Here is a 21,764-nt window from a genome sequence, read left to right as displayed (position 1 = left end):
TAGTTCCACCCTCCGGACAAAGCCATGGGAGAGAGCTGTTCCACCAGCCTCTTCCCTATGTCTAATCATGCATCCTTTGGTTTCTGTGTCAGCTCCTTCGTTGAGACCTGGCAATGAAATACTTCTCTTATCCTAGGCTGAGCTATACTGGCAGCCCTAGCAGCTAAATATTCTGAGTTAACTTCTCTCTCTCTCCTTCTCTCCCTCTCCCTTTACACCCCACCATCCTCATTCCTCTCCACCTCCTTCTCCCTCCTTTACCTTCCGAAGCCATAATGCCTTCTTAGTAGTGTGCCTATTACTGCTGGTTTACTCATAAAAACAATTGAAAGTTTTGAGGCTCAGTGTCTCCCCATCTCCAAGCATATCAAAGCAGTCTAAGCAGTCCTAAATTAGTTTACGCCTTCACCTGTTATCTAGAGCTGCATGTGTCAGTGAAAAAGAAGAACATAATCCTGAAAGATAATGTAATTGGCAGCAGTGAAACACCCTGGTCGCCCTGAGAGGGAGAAATCCACTTAATACTTTGGTCTCCCCTTCCAATTACCTTTTAATTATTTACAAGCTTCACAAGCCCAGCTGGTGCAAACCCAGGAGCTGATCTCGTCTCAGAGGGGCTGCCATAGCAATATAGATTTTAATCAGGAGTGTAGCTCCACTGCTTTGTTTTCTACTTTATTTTCTCCCTTCCCAGAAGGATTTTTAAAGGAAAATGGAAGTTATATCAGCCTAGCCAAGCATGAAGATCCGTAATGGTTTGTTTAGTACTATGTGTCCCCACTAGACTAGGAGCTCCTTAAGAAGAGCCACTTTGTCATTTCTTTGCATCCCCAGTGGCAGCACAGGCCCAGACGGGGAGGTGCTCAGGGCTGTGTCTGCTGTATGAGCAGGGAGGCCCGCGTTAGACAGTAATTGGAGGTTAGCAATAGAGAGCAATGAGTGCCAAGTCTCCTGCTACTCCACAGCATCTGAGGACTGCCAGACTGCCATCTAGTATATTTCTGGGTGAACCCAAAGCAAGAGTGACTCTCTTTGATTTTGTCAATTTATGGTCATTCGGGTCCTGAGTAAACCTTTCTCTTGTCTTCAGCACTTATGTTAGATATTTCGCTGTTTGCTGGCATCACCAATAGAACGGAAACGGTTGAGTCAGTTTTGCTACTTGTAAATTACTAATACACCGTTTTTCAGCCTTAGCATTTTGGCTTTGGGGATTGGATAATCCTTTGTTGTGGGGGGGCACCTCCCTCTACCAGTCATAATAATCAAAAATGTCTCCAGATATTGTAAATATCCCTAAAGATATTTGTCTCCCTATCGAGAACCACTGCTGTAGAAGGATGGGAAAGAGAGTGAAGATCTGAAATTTCCTCTACAGGGAAACTTTATGGAAATCACATTACCTCCACTCAGGTAGAAGTACATAAAGACAACGCAGCCTGTGTTACACAATATTGCGAGCACTCCTTCTGTGGCTGAGTGCCAAAGGCGAGGGTGCGGGGCCCCCATCCTGTGCTGGAGTGCAGGGTAGGCCTCGGAGAAGAGCTACAGCTCCGGCATATTGGGGTCATAGGAGTGGAGGAGGCCACACAGGTGGAGGTAGAAACACAAAGGTGTACATGGCCCAGGCACAGCTGGAAGAACCCTTGTCTGTGTCCTGGATGAGTCAGTTGTCACCAGACTGTGAAGAGGCATGTTTGGCCAAGAAGTTAGCACTCCTGTCTACGGACATAACAGAATTGTTAAAGTTAAAACATGAGGAGTGTTATCAGGCCACTTGTGGCGAGCAGTGTATAGTTGGGCTGGAGAGGGGAGACAGAGGTCAGAGGGACTGTAGAGGTTGCTCTCTTAAATTCACAGTGATCTCCCTGGTAAACTCATGTCTGATAGTCTCAGTTGGAGTGGGCGCGTCAAGGGGGCTGGAAGCAGCTTGCACTTTTAATCATGTGAAGCTTGCTATCTTTGCTCTGCACAGAATGATGAGACCAAGGGACTTATTCATCACTCCCAAATTGGAGTGTCTGAGGCACTCAGGAGCCAGAACTTGTTAGCTGGGTCCAAGAAAGAGCATCCACATACCTTGGCAGCAGGTCATTCTCCAGAGCTAATATGAAGGAAGGGGTAGATTTCACAGGAGCCACTAAAAACGGCCTGAGTTTCAAAGACCTGGCAACTCCCGCCCACCTGGGCTGTGGGGCTGGGCAGCTTTGACACAGCAAGATACACTGCAGAGGAAGTGAACAGGGCTTCCAGGGAGGCAGCACTCAGCAGGCTACCCCAAATGACTGCAGCTGCAGGTGATAAAACGGCTGTCCAGTGGGAGAGGGGTCCAGACTGTAACTGCTGCTTTTTGTGTTGGCCCATTTGCTTGTTAACATGTTTAGGTGAATTGACTGCAATAGCACCCTGGTTTCTAAGCCAGACCAGGGTGACTTGTGTCCCAGGGACCCCTCCCCCACCAACACAGCAACACACTCTAGAAGGATCCTGAGAAGAAACCAAGGCAATGCCCGGTCAGGCTCACTGTCTCCCTCCTGCCCTAGGAAACGGCCTCCACAGTTCTGTCTGGAGGCTTGTAGCAGAAGAAAGAGTAAAGCCAAATGTAAAGCCTAGGCTAACATCTCATCCTTCTCCATGATCTTTAGCGAATTCTTCCCTTTCTGGGGGCCACAGTTCGTTTTGAAATGAGAGGATTCAGTTAGAATCAGTTTGGAAATTTCTTCCAAGTTCTGTGTTCTGTATTATGTGTCCATGATTGAGTCTGTTGAGCTACCAACAGATGAGAGCCATCCTTCATGACCAAAAAAACAAAACCTTTTTTTTTTTCAGCAATTTTCTATCAAAATAGTTTTATAAAAACTAGACCAGGAATCCCCAAGACCAAATGCATCACCCTTTTCCTTGCTGAATAATGTGTTTCCTCTTTTACTTACTGAAGCCAAATTGAATTAAACAAGTTACCTTAATACTATTCCTCCGAATATTTCTCTAGAATGATTGGTTAGATTTCAGAACTCTGGAGCTCTTTTTTGCTCACCTTTTGCCATGTGCGCATGCATGTATATATAAAATTCACATAGTTCTTTGACAAAAATAAAGCCAAACAGTTGTAGATAAAATTCTGTGCTCTTAATTTAACTCACTGTGCGTGGTTTCAGAGATCGCTCTCTGGTTGGTAGATTTTTCTAGGAGGAAATCTGGCAGGGAGGTGGGAGGGATGCTAATTTGGAAGTCTGATAAGCCATGGCTTATACACAGTTCCATCCTTCCTTCATCAGTGAGGAAAAAAAGCTTGTTCTCTTCTTCCTAAGGCTAGTGAAACAGAAGTAAGGTCTCATCAAAGAGGAAGATGATGGTTTTGTTGTCGCTTTTATTATTATTATTATCCCATGCACTTTACAGACCCTTTCAACCATTATCTGACCTGCTGCTCCCCACAGCTCCAGCTCTGTGGGGTAGAGAGAGCAAAGGTTATCAAATGAACCATGAATAATTAGCCCCCAAGTAAAGTGACGTACCTGAGGCCGCAGAGCAGATTTAGCACTTGGTTCCTGATTCCCAGGTCAGTGCTCTTTCCCTCTCGTGCGTGACCATTGTAAAACCTGGCTTCTAGCACCAGCAGCTCCATCACTTCCCATTGGGGCAGTAGATACGCCTTGTCTCTCCTTTAGCCTTTTAAGCCCCACAGAGTGCTGGCCTATCTCCACAGGCCACTATCCGGTAGTGTCTGACAGTATCTAGCTGATGAAAGTGGGATAGAACTCTTTGTTTAAGGTCTATTTCTCAGTGAAGGACAGATGTGACCATTCATAGTGGCATAGAGATTGCCATCTGTCAAGGCAAGGATGGGGTGGGCACAGGAGAGAGAAGCCCTAACAACAGCACCTTGCACAGACCCAGAGGGCCCATTAGCAAAGCTGTCCTCTCCAGCCCCTGCCCCATCTGGGCATACCAAGCTAAGGAACTGTTTGGTCATGTGGAAAAATTTTATCAAGACCTCACCCAGAGAGCTACCCTCCCTCCCCCACAAGTTCTGTTCAAGGCTGAAAACTGACCTTGGTTTTCCCAAATGGATTGTTGGATCTGTTTTTGATGTGTACATACAAAGAATTTACTGTGGGAAAAGGGCTTGGTCTGCCTCAAAGTGCAATTTGAGTGTTTTTCCTTCTGTTGTGTGCTTATCTATCCATCTCAGGCAAGGAAATGTTCATGACATATATTGCTTTGCCTTTTGGTGGAGGCATTTTCTGTATATTCTTTGTATCTTGCAGTAAAGGTCTGTGCTGTGGACACTCTTCCTAATAGGCTAAAATATGTCTCTTTGTCAGATGAAATAGGATTTAGGGCCTCATTTTCTAACTTTATCCCCAAATGAAAGTCTAAAATGCAAATCTTTGTCTCAGGATTAGCCCTTTGTCTGAGGCCTGATCTTTTTCTCTCCCCAGGTGATCCAACTACTGTTGATATAGTGTTTTTCTTTTTTCCATATTTAATAGTCATTTAATACCCTGTAACTACTCAGTTATCCATGATTGTGGGAAGGGATCCTGGGTTTCAAAAGGCATGATTAATTTGAATAGCCCACTTTTATAATCAAATTTAGCTTCTTTCCCTTCAAAATTTTTTGATACTTCTTGCACTTTGTAAAATTGGGTCTATGGTTTTGCCTCCTTTTTTTCCAAAGTGAGCTCTAATAATCAATAAATTGTCCAAGGGTTGGTGTAGGGAAAGTTTGAAGCAAGTGTTTGGCCCTCTTATACTATGAGAAAAATCTACTGGGTCTTGAGAGGCTAGTGGCATGGATTGGCAGTGGAAGCTCAGATAGCTGCATACTGCCTGAGCTAAAGGCCCTGGAGTTGTACCTCTCCCTATCAGTCTTCCCCTCCCTCTCCTGAAGACACCAGCCAGGTCTGTTGATCAGCAGCAGACAGAGCAGAGAAGACCTGACAGTTCACCTCCTCCTAACTCCTTGGCCAGCTTCTCCGAACACAGTTTTTAAGGAAGGAGACAGCACAGCCCTAACCATAATTTTATTATCAGCCATCATAGAATGTAGCATTGCACATTGAACTTCACTTAAAGCAATTAATCAGAGCTAGAGTATTAAAAAGGGCAGTGAGTTTAAAATTAGCCTCTCGGGTTATGGTACCTCTAGAACTTCTGAGTATTGCTGGTGGGAATATAAATGGTCAGAACAGCTTTGGAAATATGGTAGTATTTACTAAAGTTAAACCTAGGTCATCACTAATACCCAGCAAGTCTGCTAAGTATGTGTCCAACAGAAATGAGTGCTTCTGTTCACTGAAAAACACATACAAGAATATTCATAGGCGCACCATTCATTATAGCCAGTCACTGGAAAGAACTCAAATGTACATCAGCAGTAGAATAAATAAGTAAATGGTAGCATCATCTTATGGTGGAATACCACACAGTGGTAAAAAGGAATGAACTACTGTATGCAGCTGGGATGACCCTCACAGATCTCCTGTGAGCGAAAGAAGCCAGACACAAAAGAATATGCACTATGTGATTTCATTTATTTAAAGTTCTAGAAAGTCCTCTGTGGTGATATGTGGTTACCTCCTGGGAGGGTTAGGGTGGGTATTGATAGGGGTGCTGGAAATGTTCTGTATTTTTATCTGAGTAATGGTTACAGGCGTGTACACAGAAGTAAAAATCCAGTGAGCTATGTAATTAAAATAAATGTACTATACTGTGTATCAGTTAGACACTCAGTGAGAAATTGGAGGTGGAGGGCTTAAGGTACCTCTCCATTTCTAGGATATTTGCACATCTTTGCCTGTGCCCTATCTGGTGGAATATTGACTTCACGATGCACTGCACACCACTAGACACTGCCGCTCAGTTTCCCAGAGGCAGGTATTTTCTCCATAAACAAGTCCCTGGGCAGCAAGATTAGAGCAGGGAAAGAATTAATATGCAGAAGAATGGACAGGAAGCCTGTCGGCCTGCCCGTGCAGATTCCCCGCTTAACATGGGTCTTGACTTTCCAGGCCGTCCAGGCCCTGGACAGGCTGTGGAAATGATTAATGATCTTTTTCAAAGCCAGGAAAAAGCAGCAAGGGTCCCTGGCAGGGCCACACCCTGGGTCCTGGGCCCTCACCCTTGACCAGTAGGTAGAAAGGTAGCCATATGACTCCGGGGTTCCTGCCCCCTGATTGCTTTTCATTGGAAAATGCCCGTTCTCTCCTGGAGAAGAAGTGGCCCTCCCTCCAGCACTCCTGTCATCCCCATCTTTGTCTACAGAACCACAGAAGATCATCTCCCTTTGCCCTCACCCCTGCTCCCGGCTCTGTCTCAGTCTCAGTGATAGGAAGGAAAACAAAGTGTTAGGGAACTGCTTTTATTTGGTTCCATCTGCTCCAGAAGTTCCTGGTCACAGCTTTGGCCTGCTGGTGCCAGTCCCCAGCAGCATTCCCACCACCAAGGGTTAAAGCCCAGGAGCCATGCAGCTTCACTGGATCCAGGCCCTCATAAAAGCCTTTTCCACATAGCCCCTGGGCTACCTCAGGCTCCCTGGCTGAAATCTGATAACGGGCCTCTTTGTTGGGACTGTCAGTCTCCTTTATTGAGGAGGGAACTGGAGACCAGTGGCATTTCTTGGGGTACAGATAAGGCCCTGCATTCCTGTCAGAGGGAGCATGATTAATTACCCTCAATTCTGTCTCCTGCTTTGATAGCAGTGACTGACAGTCCACAGGCTTCTCTGTTAGGTGCTGGGAGGCGAGATGAGATGGAGATTCAGCCTCCTGCAAGGCCAATACTAGTGCCCCACAAGGGGATGTCTTCAGTAGCTATTTGCTTCCTTTTTGGTTCTAGGCAGGTTGCTCTTCCATTTGTTGTGGTCAAGTGAAGAGCTTCCTTGTAGAAAAATGTAATCCAGCCCAGAGCCCCTCCCCCCAACACGCGCGCGCGCGCGCACACACACACACGCGCGCGCACACACACATACACACTCCACCCGCAAGGCTGGGGAAATAACCATTGCTTATGGCCTGGAATGTCACAGTCAGTCCATCCTAAGCCACCCTCAAGGTCACTTGGGAACATTATGCCGTAATTCAGGCAAGCTTCTAAAACCAGGTTACTCTCCCTTTGGTAATAATCATGACTATCAGTTGTTTTAAGTTTTTATTCATAGACCCATAGGACTTTAGAACTGAAAGTGGTCTAGTTCAAAAATCCTCATTTCACAGAGAGAGAAACTGAACCCCCCCCCCTCCCCGCCGCATCCCCAAGTATGATGTATTTTTTTTTTTATTCAGCAGGCGAACTCAGCTAAAAGGCCTCTCTTCCCCATCTCATCATAGTTGAGTCTCCTTAGGACAACGGAGATGGCTGCCAGGTCCATTAGGCACAGAGCAGACTGCACAGACAGACCAGCCTAAGGATCCTGCTTCTCTTAGTTGTCAGAAGTATAAAGCCAGGGCAGGATTTGTGTTTGGATTGTCTGGATAATGTGAGAAAACCACATTATCATCCAGAGATGATCATTACTGAGAATAGCCTCAGCTTTGTTTCTGACAGTTCCGAGGGGCCCACCAGCACTGGGAGCTACTTTTAGCTCTTTTGCAGAGGAACAGCCATGATGAAGAACGGGCCCATTCCCCTTATCCACTGATCTCTGGAACCACGGAGGGACCCATGTGAGGGAATACAAGATTCCCATATGCCCAGAGTGGGGCTGGGCCACAGGGAAGGACTTCAGGGGCCACCACCAGGGTTCCAGTATACCCCTAGCCTGTGGTTTCTCTGCAGAGGAACTGGAAAAGGTCAGTTTTTGGTTAGGTTTATATAGCCTTGAATCAGACGTCACTTTGACCCTTCCTTGCCTTCTTAGGTTCTGTCTCTACTTTTCTTTCCTTTACCCCTAAGCAGTTTTCATCCTAATGCAGTTACATTCTGTATGACCATAAAAGGGTGAATTTTTAATGAAATTTCTCCATCTATAGCATTGCTGTCTTTCAAAGAAGCCCTCGCAAATGGCTAAACATTTGATTCAGTGACCACTCAGTGAATTTGTAATTCCTCTCTGGGGAGTTGGGCTTCAGACCCACACTAGAAAATCTGTTGTAGTTTATGGCTACATCTCATCTTCAAACAAAATCAACATGTATGACCATTTCTAAAAGTAAAATACACATTTTACATTTGAAGGTTTACCACCATCGGAGAGATTCAAAATGAAAATAGTGCAAACTCTGAAGGCTTTTCACAAATGGAGTTCCAAAAATGCACGCCTGTTCTGTTTTCATCACGGACCCGGCAGGCTTCTCCTCTTTAACATCTGTTTCCCCTTCTTTTTGGTCCCACTGAGTAAAGTTATGTTTTATTTATCTTTTCAAAATCTCCCAACTCTCCGTCCATTCTTCTGTTGTTCATTCATTGCGGGACTTGGATGCAGAGAGCTTGAGCACTCTGGGCCTCACTTTCCCAGTGTTTTTAACAAGGGTTGTGATCCTAATAAACCTGCTGAGAGGAGAAGGTGACTTTCTCTTGGGATACCAGATATAACAATTGGAAAATAGTTCTTTGCTGGACTTGGAGGGTTTATAGGAGAAATTCTGAAAGAGAAGACATCCATTAGAACATTAGAATATTAAAATGTTATTCCTGGAAGGAGTGAAAATTGAAGGCCAGTTAGAGAGTTTGAGTGGAGGCAGATCATTTTAGTCTTGATGAGGAGGGAGAGCACAAAGCAAAAAGTAGAGGAGAAATGAGCTTGGATTTTTTGGGTCGTAGGGAGGAGACCCAGCTAATGCGAGAGTTGTTGGGATGTGCTGGAAATACTTTACAGGTGATCTTTTAAGGAGCATTGGAGAACTTGGTTATGAGATTGAACATGTGCGATAAGATGGTGGGCAGTAAGAGTCTTTGAGGTTTTTATAGTCTTTATAGGAGGCGAGTAATATGGCGAAAGTAGTATTTTAATAAAATTGTCTGGCAGCCATGTACAAGTTGAGTGCATTGGTAAGAGGCTGCTGCAGGCCCCTAATCCTGAGCCAGCGAGGGCCAGGTCTAGGGTAGTGGCTGCAGGCCAGAAAGGGAGACACCTCAAAGGAAGAATAAGTAACCTTCCTAACAACCTAAAGGTTGGTGATAATGGAGAGAAGAAGAGACAGTGCTGCCTCTGAGGTTCCTGCCTAAAACCTCAAAGAATGATGTGTTGTTGGAAAAAGGAAGCGATGGGAAAAAGCTAATTTAGGGGATAAAGGTGAGCTCAGAGGGAACACTCACTCTGACTTGTAGTGAACAAGTCACATGTAAAAATGTCCTGGAACCTTCTGGAAATGTGAGCTTAGGGTGCCTATGTGAAGGGACCTTGGGAGCGGTCTTCCCAGAGTCTCCAGGCGATGCCATGGAGGGCATGAACTCGCCAGCACTGTTAGTGTGCTTGGAAAGACAGGCCTCCAAAAGGAGATGGACCTTAGCTCTGTCCTGCCAGAAGACTGATTCTGCCATACCAGGCTCTCATCTTATGACAGAGAGTGAGGTACACTGTCCAGAACAGCATAGGGAGAAAAAGTTAACCAACATACAAGCTGTATGTCTTCAGAGTATACCAACAGTCCTCTGATAGTTTACCTGTGAGTCTTTGAATCTAACTCTATGACCCCTTTATCCTTGACCCTCCAAAGACCAACTGGTCAAGACAAAGGCCTTGGAGACCCCTTGCTGTCTCTCAACATGGAAAAAGAGGCTGGGTCCTGCCATAGCAGTCCCACATGTTCATGCTCATACTGCTGCTGCTTCATAAATGTGGGAGCCTTCACTCCATTCTCTCGCTTGAATTACCCTATAAAAGAGTTGGTGAGGCTGCCTTTCTAGGGCTGAGAAGAGAATGCCATTCCTTGAGAGAGAAGCAGGAAGAGCTGAAACAAACAGCCCTTCTCTAGTCAGGCAGGCCTAATGTCCACTAGCGGTCAGAGAGATTGGGGCAGCGGGAGGGGGCCAGGGCAGAGGAGGAGCAGCCTGTGTACAGTACAAGGAGTTGACCATCAAAAGGCAACAAGTCTCATACCCTGCCCTGGACGATGACCCTTCCCTTTGGAATTCTCCCCTCTGACCTCTAGATCATTAATCCCGAGGCTGCCAAATGACAGTCATCCATCACGCCTCCTGACGAGCATCCCAGCCGCCTATGAAAGGAGCCTGGCCCCGCCCTCCCTGCCTCCCCTGGTGCTCATTAGTGGGCCTTCCTGCTCGGTGCCAGGTTTCCTAATCAAGACCCTGGCCCCCTCTCACTTCCCTTAGGGGCCAGTGGGCGGAAGCTTCCCTGACCCTCCCTCTTTCAAAGGCCAGGGAGAGGGTGGAGTGATTAATGGGGAAAGAATTGTTGAGTGGCTTTTTGTCCCCCCGCCCCCAGACCTGTTTCCAGCAGCTCCTTTGACATGGTGGGGACGCAGGAGAGAAAAACTCATTTTTCTCTCCTGCAGCCAGAGAGGAGGAAGCAGACAGTTAATCCAGGTAGATGAGCCAGGCAAGAGCTCCCCTGTCAAGGAAGTCTGAAGAGGCAGAGGAGCGAGTTGCCACATGATTAGGGAACAGTCTGGACTCAGTCCTGCTAACAATAAATCTTTGAAGTCATTTAGTTTTATTTATAGACAAGAAAATGTACCCAGAGAGGCTACATGTTTTTCCCAGGGCCACCGAGCCTGTGAGTTGGACCTGTCTTTCTGTTCATCCTTGTTCATCCAGGCTTTAGGAGTTTCAGTCAAGTTACACTTCTAAGGAATTCGTGAACATTTTTCCAACTCAGCAAAAGGTGGGCATACACAGATGTCTTTTTTCTCTGCTTGAGGATGACACAACCCTTTGATTCTCTCTTTGGACAACAACAGGAACCCCCATCAACCGAATCCCCATCATGGCCAAGCAGATCCTTGACCTGTATATGCTGTATAAGCTGGTGACAGAGAAGGGGGGCCTGGTAGAGATCATCAACAAGAAGATCTGGAGGGAGATCACCAAAGGCCTGAACCTGCCTACATCCATCACCAGTGCCGCCTTCACCCTGAGGACCCAGTGAGTGGCCAGGGCCATGGGGAAAGGAAGCTGAGACTAGAGAAAGGGAATGTTTCAACCTAGAGCAGCAGTCCCCAACTTTTTTGGCACCAGAGACCGGTGCTCCTATGAGGATCTGATGCCTGATAATCTGAGGTGGAGCTGAGCCAATGATGCTAGCACTGGTTAGTGACTGCAAATACAGATGAAGCTTTGCTCACTGGACTGCTGCTCACCTCCTGCTGTGTGGCCCGGTTCCAACAGGCCACAAACCGGTACCAGTCCATGGCCCAGGGGGTTGGGGACCCCTGATCTAGGGGGAAGGAGGAAGGAAATTCTGTTGTTCAGTGAGCAAAATGAGTGGGATTCCTGGGGCAGCCAGGAGCTTTCTGAGAGAAATCTTTCACTGGATCGAAGCAGTAATGGGAGCCGGCATTTCTCGAGTATCCTGTAGGTTGCTATGTCACCACCATTCTTTTGCATTCAAACCTCACCATCAATTCTGTAAAGTAGGTGCCATCTTCATTTTCCAGGTTACCAAAACTAGATGTTAGAGGTTAGTTTGTTGACAGCCATACCAGCTAGTAAGTAGTAGAGTCGAGGTTCACACCTGGGCCTCTGTCTCAGAAATCCCAGACAGCACTTCCACCCTAAGCCAGGCCCTCCCTGCCTGACACTCAGTTTGCCCAGCAGCACAGGACCCACTGGGTTGGTGACTGATTTTTGTCATCATTGGAGTTAATTACAAGGGTGATAGAAACAGCAAGAGTAGCATTGGAGAATGAAGGCCAGAGGGGATTCTCTTTCAGAACACTCCGGAAGTTTCTCTGTGAAGAATGTGGAATGAGCAGCTGATGTATCAATTAGGTAGCATGTCATGTCCTTGTTGTAAAGTAGAAGGGTTTTATCTATTGAAACTGTTCTGGCAGAAGTGGGAAACAGCTATAACTAGTATAGCAGTTCTCTCAAGGTTCTAGGGTACAGAATTGCTTCCTGGGACATCTGACACAGAGAGGGACAGCACTTCTAGTCCACACGCAATGAGAAGAATTACCCCATCTGACCAGCCTGATTTGGGTTGCTTAGGAGATCAGGGAGCCAAACAGACAAGGGTACTAAAAAGGTGCCGAAACAACCGTGAAGCAATAGCAGAAATGGCTTTTATTTCCCTTAATGAGCAATGTCTCCACTTTGAGCAGTATTCAGAATTGAGTAGCAGTTAGAGGGGCCTGGGCCAGAGCTGCCAGTGGTCTCAGACTTTTGTCTTCTATTAAGTGTACCAGGTTGTGCTCCTCTGTCCTTGAGGCCTATCCACAAAGGCTGCTTCCACAGACCAAGCAGCTTAAACAGGATGGCCTCTGGTGCCATTTTAGATTAGTCTCCTTGCTTTCTTCCTTTCCTCCAGGTACATGAAGTACCTCTATGCCTATGAGTGTGAGAAGAAAGCCTTGAGCTCCCCAGCAGAGCTCCAGGCAGCCATCGATGGCAACCGGCGGGAGGGCCGGCGGCCTAGCTACAGCTCCTCCCTCTTTGGCTATTCACCAGCTGCTGCCGCCGCTGCTGCCACCGGGGCCCCTGCCCTTCTCTCCCCACCCAAGATCCGCTTCCCCATCCTCGGGCTGGGCTCCAGCAGTGGCAGCAGTACCAGCAGCCCTCGGATATCCTCAGCAACCACTCTCAGGAAAGGTATGCAGGGTCCTGGGGGCGGAAGGAGGAAGGGAGCCAAGTTCCCTATGTCCAGGATACAGGTGAGAGGGTGGATTGTGGGTTGGTCCAGCTCTGGTGTCTTTGTCAGGTGATGGAGTCCCAGTGACAACAGTGCCTGTGCCAAATCGGCTGGCTGTGCCCATGACCTTGGCAAGCCAGCAGGCTGGCACCCGGACGGCCACACTGGAGCAGCTGCGGGAACGGCTGGAGTCTGGGGAGCCACCTGAGAAGAAGGCATCCAGGCTGTCAGAGGAGGAGCAACGCCTGGTGCAGCAGGCCTTCCAGCGCAACTTTTTCAGCATGGCGCGGCAGCTGCCCATGAAGATTCGGGTTAATGGCAGGGGTGAGTGCTGGGCCCTGGGTGACTTTATCCAAGGACCTGTTCGTCTCATTCATATCTCCTAGGACTGGGGTAGGGCCCCTTCAACTTCTGCTTTCCAAGCCCCCAGAAGAGTCTAGAGTTTAGAAAGCCACATGGGGCCTCTGCAGCCCCTGAGATCTCAGTTCACCACGCTGAGGTCATTTTCTAGGGGACCAGAAATTGCCTCAGGCAGTGCCCTGTTCTCTAGCAAAAAATAGTCGTTCAAGGAGGAGGAGCCAGAGACCTTCAGGGGATAGCTGCTGTGTCTCTCCCCTACCAGCCTTTTGATCTGTGGAAATTAAAGGGCTCAGCCTTCACCCCTCCCCCTCGCAGGATGTGGGGATGTAGGCAAGTGCAGGGCGGGTCTGGGAGGAAGACAGCACCTCCATTCCTGAGGCTTAGTGAGGGACCGCGTTGCCTCAGGCCAGGCTGTCACTGACCCTCAGAACAAGTGGGAAGGAGGAAATTCAAGTTTGGCAGCATAATTGACATCCTTTCCTATCCCCTCTACATTTTTCAGGTGCCTCACCTTCTTGTCCCCTGAACCACACACTGCATGTTCCTTGTTTCTCTTCTCCCTCTTTCCCCTCCTCATACACATTTTCTTTGCCATTCTTCCCCTGGATGCTGTCTCAGAACAAACATGAAATAAGCTTGTATGGGGAAGAAATCAGGTGTGCAGGGAGTTGTGCCCCTCCCTCCTCACTTGCCCTGAGTGAGGAACAGGAGGGGGCTGGAAGTAACAGCCCAGACAGCAGGGCTCTGCTCCGTTATCCATTCAGGGCCTGGTGCCCCTGGTGCTGCACAAGCCAGAGGCTAACAGAAAGGCAAGTCACCTGGAAAATTCTTTGCCCTATATATGATGAATAGGCAGAATTTGGGGGTGAGCTGGGTAGGAAGTCCCTCTTCTTGAGAACCTCCCAGCCTGGTGAAGGGGAGGAAAAGGCAAAAGGGGAGTCCTCAGAGGCAGAGACTGGGTCTTCCTAATCTTTGATTCCCAGCCCGATGGTTATCAGGTGCTCACTTAGGTTTGCTGAATCATGTTGAAAGCGCCAGTGCACGGCCGTGAGCCTAGGTCAGACTTCTTGCCGATGGTGACCCCTTTTCTCTGTGAGCACAGAGACTTGGGGGGAGAAAGCAAGCTGTAGGATGCTGGTGAGCCTAGGTTTTCTTCCAGACCTTTTCACTCAGGAGAACATTGTATGGATGCTTTCTAACAGTGGTCCTTGGCCTGCTGTGGCCAGTCTGGGGACATGGGGGAGAGCCTTAGAAAGGATGACAAAAGTGCTAGAAGGCTTGACTATACCTGCTGTCTCCCTGTCCCCAGCAGAAGACAGATCAGAGGCCTCAGCTACAGCGCTGAACCTGACCACAGGCAGCATTGGGAGCATTAACATGTCTGTGGACATCGATGGCACCACCTATGCAGGTGAGTCCCTTGGAACTTGAGGGAGGCCCACAGTGTGGCAGCCAGCCTCAGTGCAACTCCCTGGCTGGCCCTGCTTGTCACCCTCCTCTCTGCACACCTTCCCAAGGATGGCTTCCTTTTCGGTAGTCTCAAGGGTCTGCAGGTAAACCGCTTCTTCTGGACTGGTAGAGGCCGAGGGTTGCTAACAGGATGATAGATCCCCTTCCACCTTTGACAGACAGTAGAAACCCTTTGTCAAACCCTTTTGGACTAATGGTTGGCTTGTTAATTGAAAAAGTTATTCAATGTGAAGAATCATTGTTCTATATCCATGCCTTAACCATTATATTATAAGTTAGATTGGTGTCCACCATCTTCTCGTGCATGGGTCTCCTTTCTTTGTGCTTCAACTGTTCTCTTCCTAAACCTGTCATTCCCTTTTAAGTAGATCAAGGACAACATAGGCAAAGTAATCTGAGTACACAGAATCAGCCTATATTTTTATGATTTTTTCCCTAGTCATTCAGTTGTCTCTCCCTAAACCTAATTTTAAGTGTAGCTTGATAAGTAGGGGCTAAACAGCCCAGGCACACTAGCCAGTGGCCACGTGCCAGGAGCCCAGACATGGGCCACTTGTTTTACAGACGGTGTGGGAGATGTGCCTTCCATCGAAACCGGGGTGTTTGCCCAGAGTGTGCTTCTGGCCTTTTAATGCTCTTGTACTAAGGGCTAGGCCCCCTCAAGGAACCACCCTGCAGGCCTAATGCTTTGGATCTCTGCTGGGCCACCTGCCACAGATCAGGGTCCGGGCGGGGACACAGGGACAGTGCCTGGAAGCAGCCTGCAGAGAAACAGCAATGCCAGGTTGCCTTACTGGTCACTGCGTAGTTGATGCTTCAGAGGCTATATTCAGAGGTCTGTGCCTGACACAGGAGCCCCTCTAGAAGACTGGGTAGCGCCCAGATGCCCTTTGCCTTCTGGCAGTGTTGCGGTGGTCTGGTCGGTTTAGAGGTTGGGAGTGGGTCCATGCAGAAAGCAGGGAAGGGAATTGGGGCCTGATCTCAACATCCTATTGCCATTACCAGGAGAAAGGAGATAACACCTCCTCCTCTCTCAGAATGAGGAGCATTTGAAGGCTCCCCTAGCCTCCCCTGTCTCAGTCTGCATCCCACCCGTGCCCCTTCTCAGTGGATATGCAGTCACACAGCCCAGGAACCTGAAAGTTGTTCTTGAGAGCTCATCATGCCCATCCTCGTCCCCCAGAGCTGAGTGGATACCGCTGTTTTGTGTTCTTGTCATCCTCGCCACTGCTGCCCTGGATCAGGCCTCTCCCCATTTCAGTAGCTTCCTTGTAGGCCTCCATCACCCATATTCCTCCCAACCTCACAGAGAGCCTTCTGAAACACACATCTCATGATGTCCCTCCCTTTTTAAAACTTAACGAGGCTTCACAATTCTTATGGGATAGGACTCAGGCTTCCTTAGAGGCATACAGACCCTCTGTTACCTTGCCCTCCCATCTCTCTGGCCTTGTCTGCCTCCACGCCTTCCCTTCAGCACTCTGTGGCCAGACCATATGACTCTGTTGGCCTCCAGCCCGTTTGCCATCTCTCTCTCTGCTCATAGATTTCCTCAGCCTGGCACACTGTCCCTAATTCTGCTTTTGACCACTTTTTCTAACAGTCCAGGCATGGTCTCCCCTAAGACTTTTCCAGACCAGTTTTCTCCTGCCCTCCAAAACCTTTTTGTTCCCACAACACCCTGGATGCACTTCCCGTCAGAGTATATTTTATATTTCAGCAAAATTACTCTGCCTACCTGTCTGCCCCCTCGCCAGCCTTTAAGCACCTGGAAACAGGACAGTGTCTGAGACTTCTGTCAGCATCCAGCACAGTGTCTAGAGTGGAGCCTTGCACAGTTAGGCAGCAGTAAATCAGTGGAAATGAACAGAACCCGCCCCTTGTCTCCTTATCTGCTTATACTTATACTCGCTTTTCTGCCTCATCCCAGGTGTGCTGTTTGCCCAGAAACCTGTGGTCCACCTCATCGCAGGATCTGCTCCCCAGAGCATTGGCAGCAGCGCCAGCAGCAGCAGCAGTTCTCACTGCTCACCAAGTCCTACCTCATCCCGGGGCACCCCCAGTGCAGAGCCCTCCACCAGCTGGTCCCTCTGAAGGGCAGGACCCAGCTTCCCATGCCCCACTCTCCTATTGAGAGAGAAGGAAGTTGATGCACAGAATTTACCTCATCTTACGGAGCCCACGTCAAACACCATTTGGCCAGATGTCGAGAGTTTGGACATGTCCGCCTGTCCAGGCTCCATTCAGGTCCTGCTGTATTCTGGGGACAGGGAGAGGCTGGAGGGGCAGGACAGGGCAGCGTTGTCCAATCAGGGATTGTCTTGGAGAACTGGGCAGGATCTGTGGGCGGCCAGCTTCCTCCAGGGTTCCCAGGCCACCTCCCATCCTGGGCACTGTCTATCGACAATCTGTAAACCGACTCAGGGCTGGAGGCCCTCCATATCCCTTCCCCTTTAATTTATTTTCTTTCCTCTGCCTTCCACCATGACCCCAGGGTCACTGGTCTCTTCCCCACCTCAGTCTCCCTAGCTAACTCTTATATGGGGCTGCTAGGAGCCAAGAGCATGCCTTGTGGCCCTTCTCTGCTGAGCATGAGATAGCGCCCTGCCAGCCCACCTTGCCTACTATGTTTGGTTTCTGTGGTGTGGGTCCCTCAAATTCAAGTCATGAAGCAGTCTTCAGGGTCCCTTATCCCCCCTGTGATGGTCCCAAGAAAGGGCACATGAGGGCAGTTAACAGGTCTTAGGGCCTACTGGGCATCTGCTGAGGGAGAGGCAGAGCCTCAGGGAGCTGCCCAGGCAGGCCCTGGCACCATTTCACACCGACCTTTTTCTGACCCTCCCATACCTCATGCTGCCCACTTGCCCTTGTTGGCCAGCTCTCCCAAGAACAGCCCACTTGTCCCTTGGGCGCCCCTTCTCATGGGGTCATCTCAGCCCCAACATCCCCAAGCCTGCCAATGTCAGGTTCATTGAAATACCTCAGATTTGTAATTGTTGATGTTTGAATCTTCAGGAAGTATTTGCATCTCTGCAATCTTTTTTATATGTGTTTTACTGCTTTTTTTTTTTATTTTAAAATTTTTATTGCTATTGTAGCACCAAAGAAAAAGCAGATCACCCCAAAGCCAAGCAAATAATTTGGTATCTTAGCCCCTCTGGCCCTTCCCTGAGACCCCAGCAAGGTGGCGAGGAGGCAGGCAGGAGAGATAACTCAGGGATCACAGTGGCGGGGAAGTGGTAGAACAGAAAGGCCCGCTCTCTGACAGGTTGGGTTCTGAAACCATACCGGTTCTGAAACCATACCAGTTCTGAAGATGGTTTTTGACTCATTTCCTACCAGAGCAGGGCTGTTCCCACCCCTTACTCCCCGCTCACCAGTCGGGGCAGGATGTCTCGTCTCCCCTTCACTCAACACTCCACCTCAGGATGGGCAGGGTGTGGGCCTTACAGAAGTCATGCTGCCCCAGGGGATGAGGAGATTCTAGAAAAGAGCATCATCTCTCCTCTTGGACTTGGGTGGAACAGGCTGCTCCTGTGTTGTAAAACAAGGCTCACCTGTCAGTCGAGTAGGCCCTGCAGTGTTCAATAGAACACTATCCACTGTGATACTGTCGGGCAATGGTGGGAGACCACGGCAGTACGAGCTCATGCCTGACTAACCTTCAGTCCTGTCTAGGAAACAGAGAAATCAAGAGCTTGAGCACAAAACAGACACCTCATCCTGGTAAGCTGAAGCTCTGTCATACTGTCTTTTCTGTCCCCTCCTCTAGCCCTCCACCCACACTCATACAGCCTCATCCACCGGGGCTGACCCTTTTCTGGCCTCAGAAGCCTGCCCACCTTACCTACCAGGCAAGCACAGGGTGTGGGCAGAGAGGGCATCTGGGATCTGGTGCCAGCGAGGAGCCCAGTTGGCTGGCACTGGGCCCACTTGAAGGTGTCACAGACATTTTGCCAGTGTGTTTTTCTCAGGGGTTTGGTCACGAAGGATGGACTCTTCCCACCCAGAGAACACAGGGACAGTATGCTGTGTCTTTCTGCTCATTGTATTCTCTCCCTTTCTCTAGGCAGCTTGCCCAACTTCCCCCTTTCAGCAAACCCTCCTTGCCCTCAGGACAATAGCAAGGTCTCAGCCTGAAACCTTGAGATTGGGGGCGCCAGCGGATCCCTCTAGGAATAGGGATGTGGGTCAAGAGGAGCTTTCCCTGAAAGTGCAGTCCTGGAGGCCACGTGGCAAGCAGTCGGCCAGGGCAACTCTGCCCCCTTGCCCTCCCCATCTATGTGTATTCTAACCAGGAAAAACATGATAGCACATGGGTAGCCTAGGCAGTGGATAAATACCTCAGATGTCCTCTTGCAGCAAGTGTCTGTATATGTCATGGTTATTTTCTATCTCACGTGTTCTCGAATGTTTATATTTCAATAAACCTCTACCTCTTCACACAAGCAGGTGAATGTTTTCAGTGACTCTTCCAGTGGATAGTACTAGGGAAGAGGTGAGAGCCTTTGGAGTGAAAACAGCCTGAGTGAATTATTCCTCTGATCCCCTGATTTTTCCTGAACCTTCTCCCCTTCACTGCTCACCCATCCGTATTTCAAAGCACTTGCTCTCCTCCTGTCTTTTGTATCAGCGGGGTACCTCTGATATTGCCTAATCACCAAAATTAAACTCTAAAAGTGTCATATCAGTGTCCTGGCAGGCACAGGGCCAGGGGATGGCCTTCATTTAGCAAACCCTTTTTGAGCTGCTGAATAAGTATGGTCCCCATGCACATGGAGCTCACAATCTTGTATGGGAGGCAAACATGATTATATAGACAAAAACTTTATAGTACGATTGGGACAATAGACTGGAAGGGCTGAGAGAGGCTGGAGCAGCTCGCTAGGGAATCTCTGGAAGGCTTCCCAGAGGTGGCATTTAAATTGAAAGAATCAGATTGGCAACTGGAGACTATGAGGAAGAGCGTTCTAAGCAGAGGAACTGATACATGTATATGGAAGCTTGGTGGCATCAAAAGACCTGACATTTGAAAACCAGCCAGTGCCTAGGGTTGGTGGGGTGGAGCAGCTGGGGCCAGAATGGATCCCAAGCCTAAGAGATTTGGGCTCCATCCTCTGAGTATCTGGGCACTGCTGTTTTAAAAATATGTTTTTCTAGGAGGGTGATCTGGAGCTAGGAAACATTCTAGGTGTGGACACCGTGGAACACTGCCCCTGGAATTTGGGCCTAGACTGAGTGTGCTCAGTCTTTCTGTTGTGGTGCAGATCTTATGGACCCAACCTGGTTTTGGCGAAACCAAAAGAAATAGAGGAAGCACTGGGGCGGGTGGGTTGTAATTGTCCTCTTCCATCCTACACCATCCATCTCACCTGTCTGCAACCCTCTGGTATCAAAGCGGGAACCCCTTTCTCTGCCATTTTGAAGTGCTAGAAAATGAGGGTGACATCGGGACAGGCTCGAGACTGATGTTTTAAAATCTTTTGCAAGAAATGACTAACCCTTTACCAATAGTTGGCATCACATCTCACAGCTTCCTGTGACATACCAGAGGTCTGTCCTGTGGAGATTCAGTGGGCCTAGTCTAGAAGGGCGCTGAAAGATGAGGAGAAGCAGTGTCCGGGAACATCTGAGACTGGAGGCAACGCTGAGAGAGAAGTGGCATCCAACACTGATGGAGACCGAGAAGCTAGGAGAATAAGGCACCAGGCCACTGCAATTTGATCCCATTTCCATTTTCAGAAGAAAACACAGGAAAATATCTCAGACTGAGAAAGAATTCATCAAACTAGACCCTCCAAAAAAGTTCATCAAAAGATACCATAAAATAAACGGGAGTGGGGTAGAGATAACTTCCAACACAACTAAAAAGGAATATTTGCCAGAATGATTTTTTTTTAATGGTTATTGTTACAAAATGAAAGAAGGGTTGGGGAGACGAGGCAAAGGCATGGACAGGTGTTCTGCAGAAAAGGAAAAAGATACAAATAATGTCTGGACCTCATTAATGATCAGGGAACTACACAAAACCATTCCACCATCGGAGTGACACAAACTTTAATCTTCAACACCAGGTCTTGGCAAGAATGGAGAGTAATGAGAACTCCCACAGACTGCTGGGAGAGTGTAAATTAGACCAGTTTAGAAAACACTTTGGCATTACTAGTCAAGTGGACCATGCACCTTCCCTAGAGCCCAGCAATTCTGCTCAATCCAAAGTGTGCTCCAGGAGACAGGACAGCACTGATGGTAATGACTTTGCTGTGAAACTACCAATTACAGAACACTGGTGCTGTGCCAGGTGCTGTTGTATTTTTAACATGAATTAACTCATTTGATCCTATACACATTTATGAGATAGGATAATTATTATCCCTATTTTACAGACAAGGAAATAGGTAGAGAGGATGAGTAACTAGCCTGAGGTCCCATAGCTGGGGAGAAGAGCAGCAGGGATTCTCATTCAGTGGTTACAGAGCCCAGAGTCTGTGCTCTAAAGCACTCTGCATAGTATCTTGTTGAACACCACCCAAAGCCCTGTGAGGTAGTGACTTTGTTCATTTTACAGATGAAGAAGCTGAAGAGCAGAAACGTTCTCAGAGGTCACATCCACTGAATTGCAAGGCCGGGAAGGGATTCTAATGCAGCTGCTATAACCTCTCCCTGCTGTGCCTCCCTTCCGGGAGGGGCACAGGCGACCCATCGTGGTGAGTAGAGGAAGTCGAGGATGCAGGGGTGTTCAGTTGTCCCATCCCTGCTCTGTTTGGCATGGCAGTGCAAATTCACAGTCACCTGCCAGCCCAGAGCAGCAGCAAGCTTTGCTCAGAGCGGTTTTCTCGGTGGCACACTGCAACATCCCACCTGATTGGCCAGGGTTGGCCACGTGCCCCAGCACAGCTACGAGGGAGGAACAGGATCGCTGATTGAGCCTCTGCCAGCCAGAGGGCGGTGCATATAGGTCTAGGTGAGACCCAAGTGCCTGTCGCCACCCAGAAGGAATGGGAAGCTGATGGCTTGGGGCTTCCAACAGAAGTTTCGGAGTCACCATCAGAAGAGAGAGGACAAGGAACCAACTAGGATAGCAGGCGGGGGCACCGCTGCACTTGGAGACAGGGAGGTGCAAACACCGAAGTAGCCGAGACACGGGACAGACCAGAAGGCCAAGGGGTGATGGGGAGGC

General features: G+C 48.6%; 1 protein-coding gene across 4 annotated transcripts in view; it reads left to right on the top strand.

Annotated features, from left to right (window-relative positions):
* Positions 1 to 19,032, top strand: part of ARID3B (AT-rich interaction domain 3B) — a 49,588-nt gene extending 30,556 nt beyond the window's left edge. For 3 of the 4 annotated variants that reach the window (XM_016144164.2, XM_016144166.2, XM_016144168.2), the window contains 5 exons: positions 10,866 to 11,049; positions 12,434 to 12,714; positions 12,824 to 13,078; positions 14,424 to 14,525; positions 16,515 to 19,032. In XM_016144164.2, coding sequence (XP_015999650.2) covers positions 10,866 to 11,049; positions 12,434 to 12,714; positions 12,824 to 13,078; positions 14,424 to 14,525; positions 16,515 to 16,678 — 986 coding nt within the window. In that variant the 3' untranslated portion in view covers positions 16,679 to 19,032. The remainder of the gene's footprint in view (positions 1 to 10,865; positions 11,050 to 12,433; positions 12,715 to 12,823; positions 13,079 to 14,423; positions 14,526 to 16,514) is intronic. The other variant, XM_016144169.2, reaches the window with a different exon arrangement.
* The last annotated feature ends 2,732 nt before the right edge of the window (positions 19,033 to 21,764 follow it).

This window comes from Rousettus aegyptiacus, unplaced genomic scaffold, assembly GCF_014176215.1.
Source record: "Rousettus aegyptiacus isolate mRouAeg1 unplaced genomic scaffold, mRouAeg1.p scaffold_m13_p_3, whole genome shotgun sequence".
NCBI lineage: Eukaryota > Metazoa > Chordata > Mammalia > Chiroptera > Pteropodidae > Rousettus > Rousettus aegyptiacus.
The sequence above is the reverse complement of the archived record's forward strand: the minus strand, read 5'-3'. Positions and strand labels throughout refer to the sequence as shown.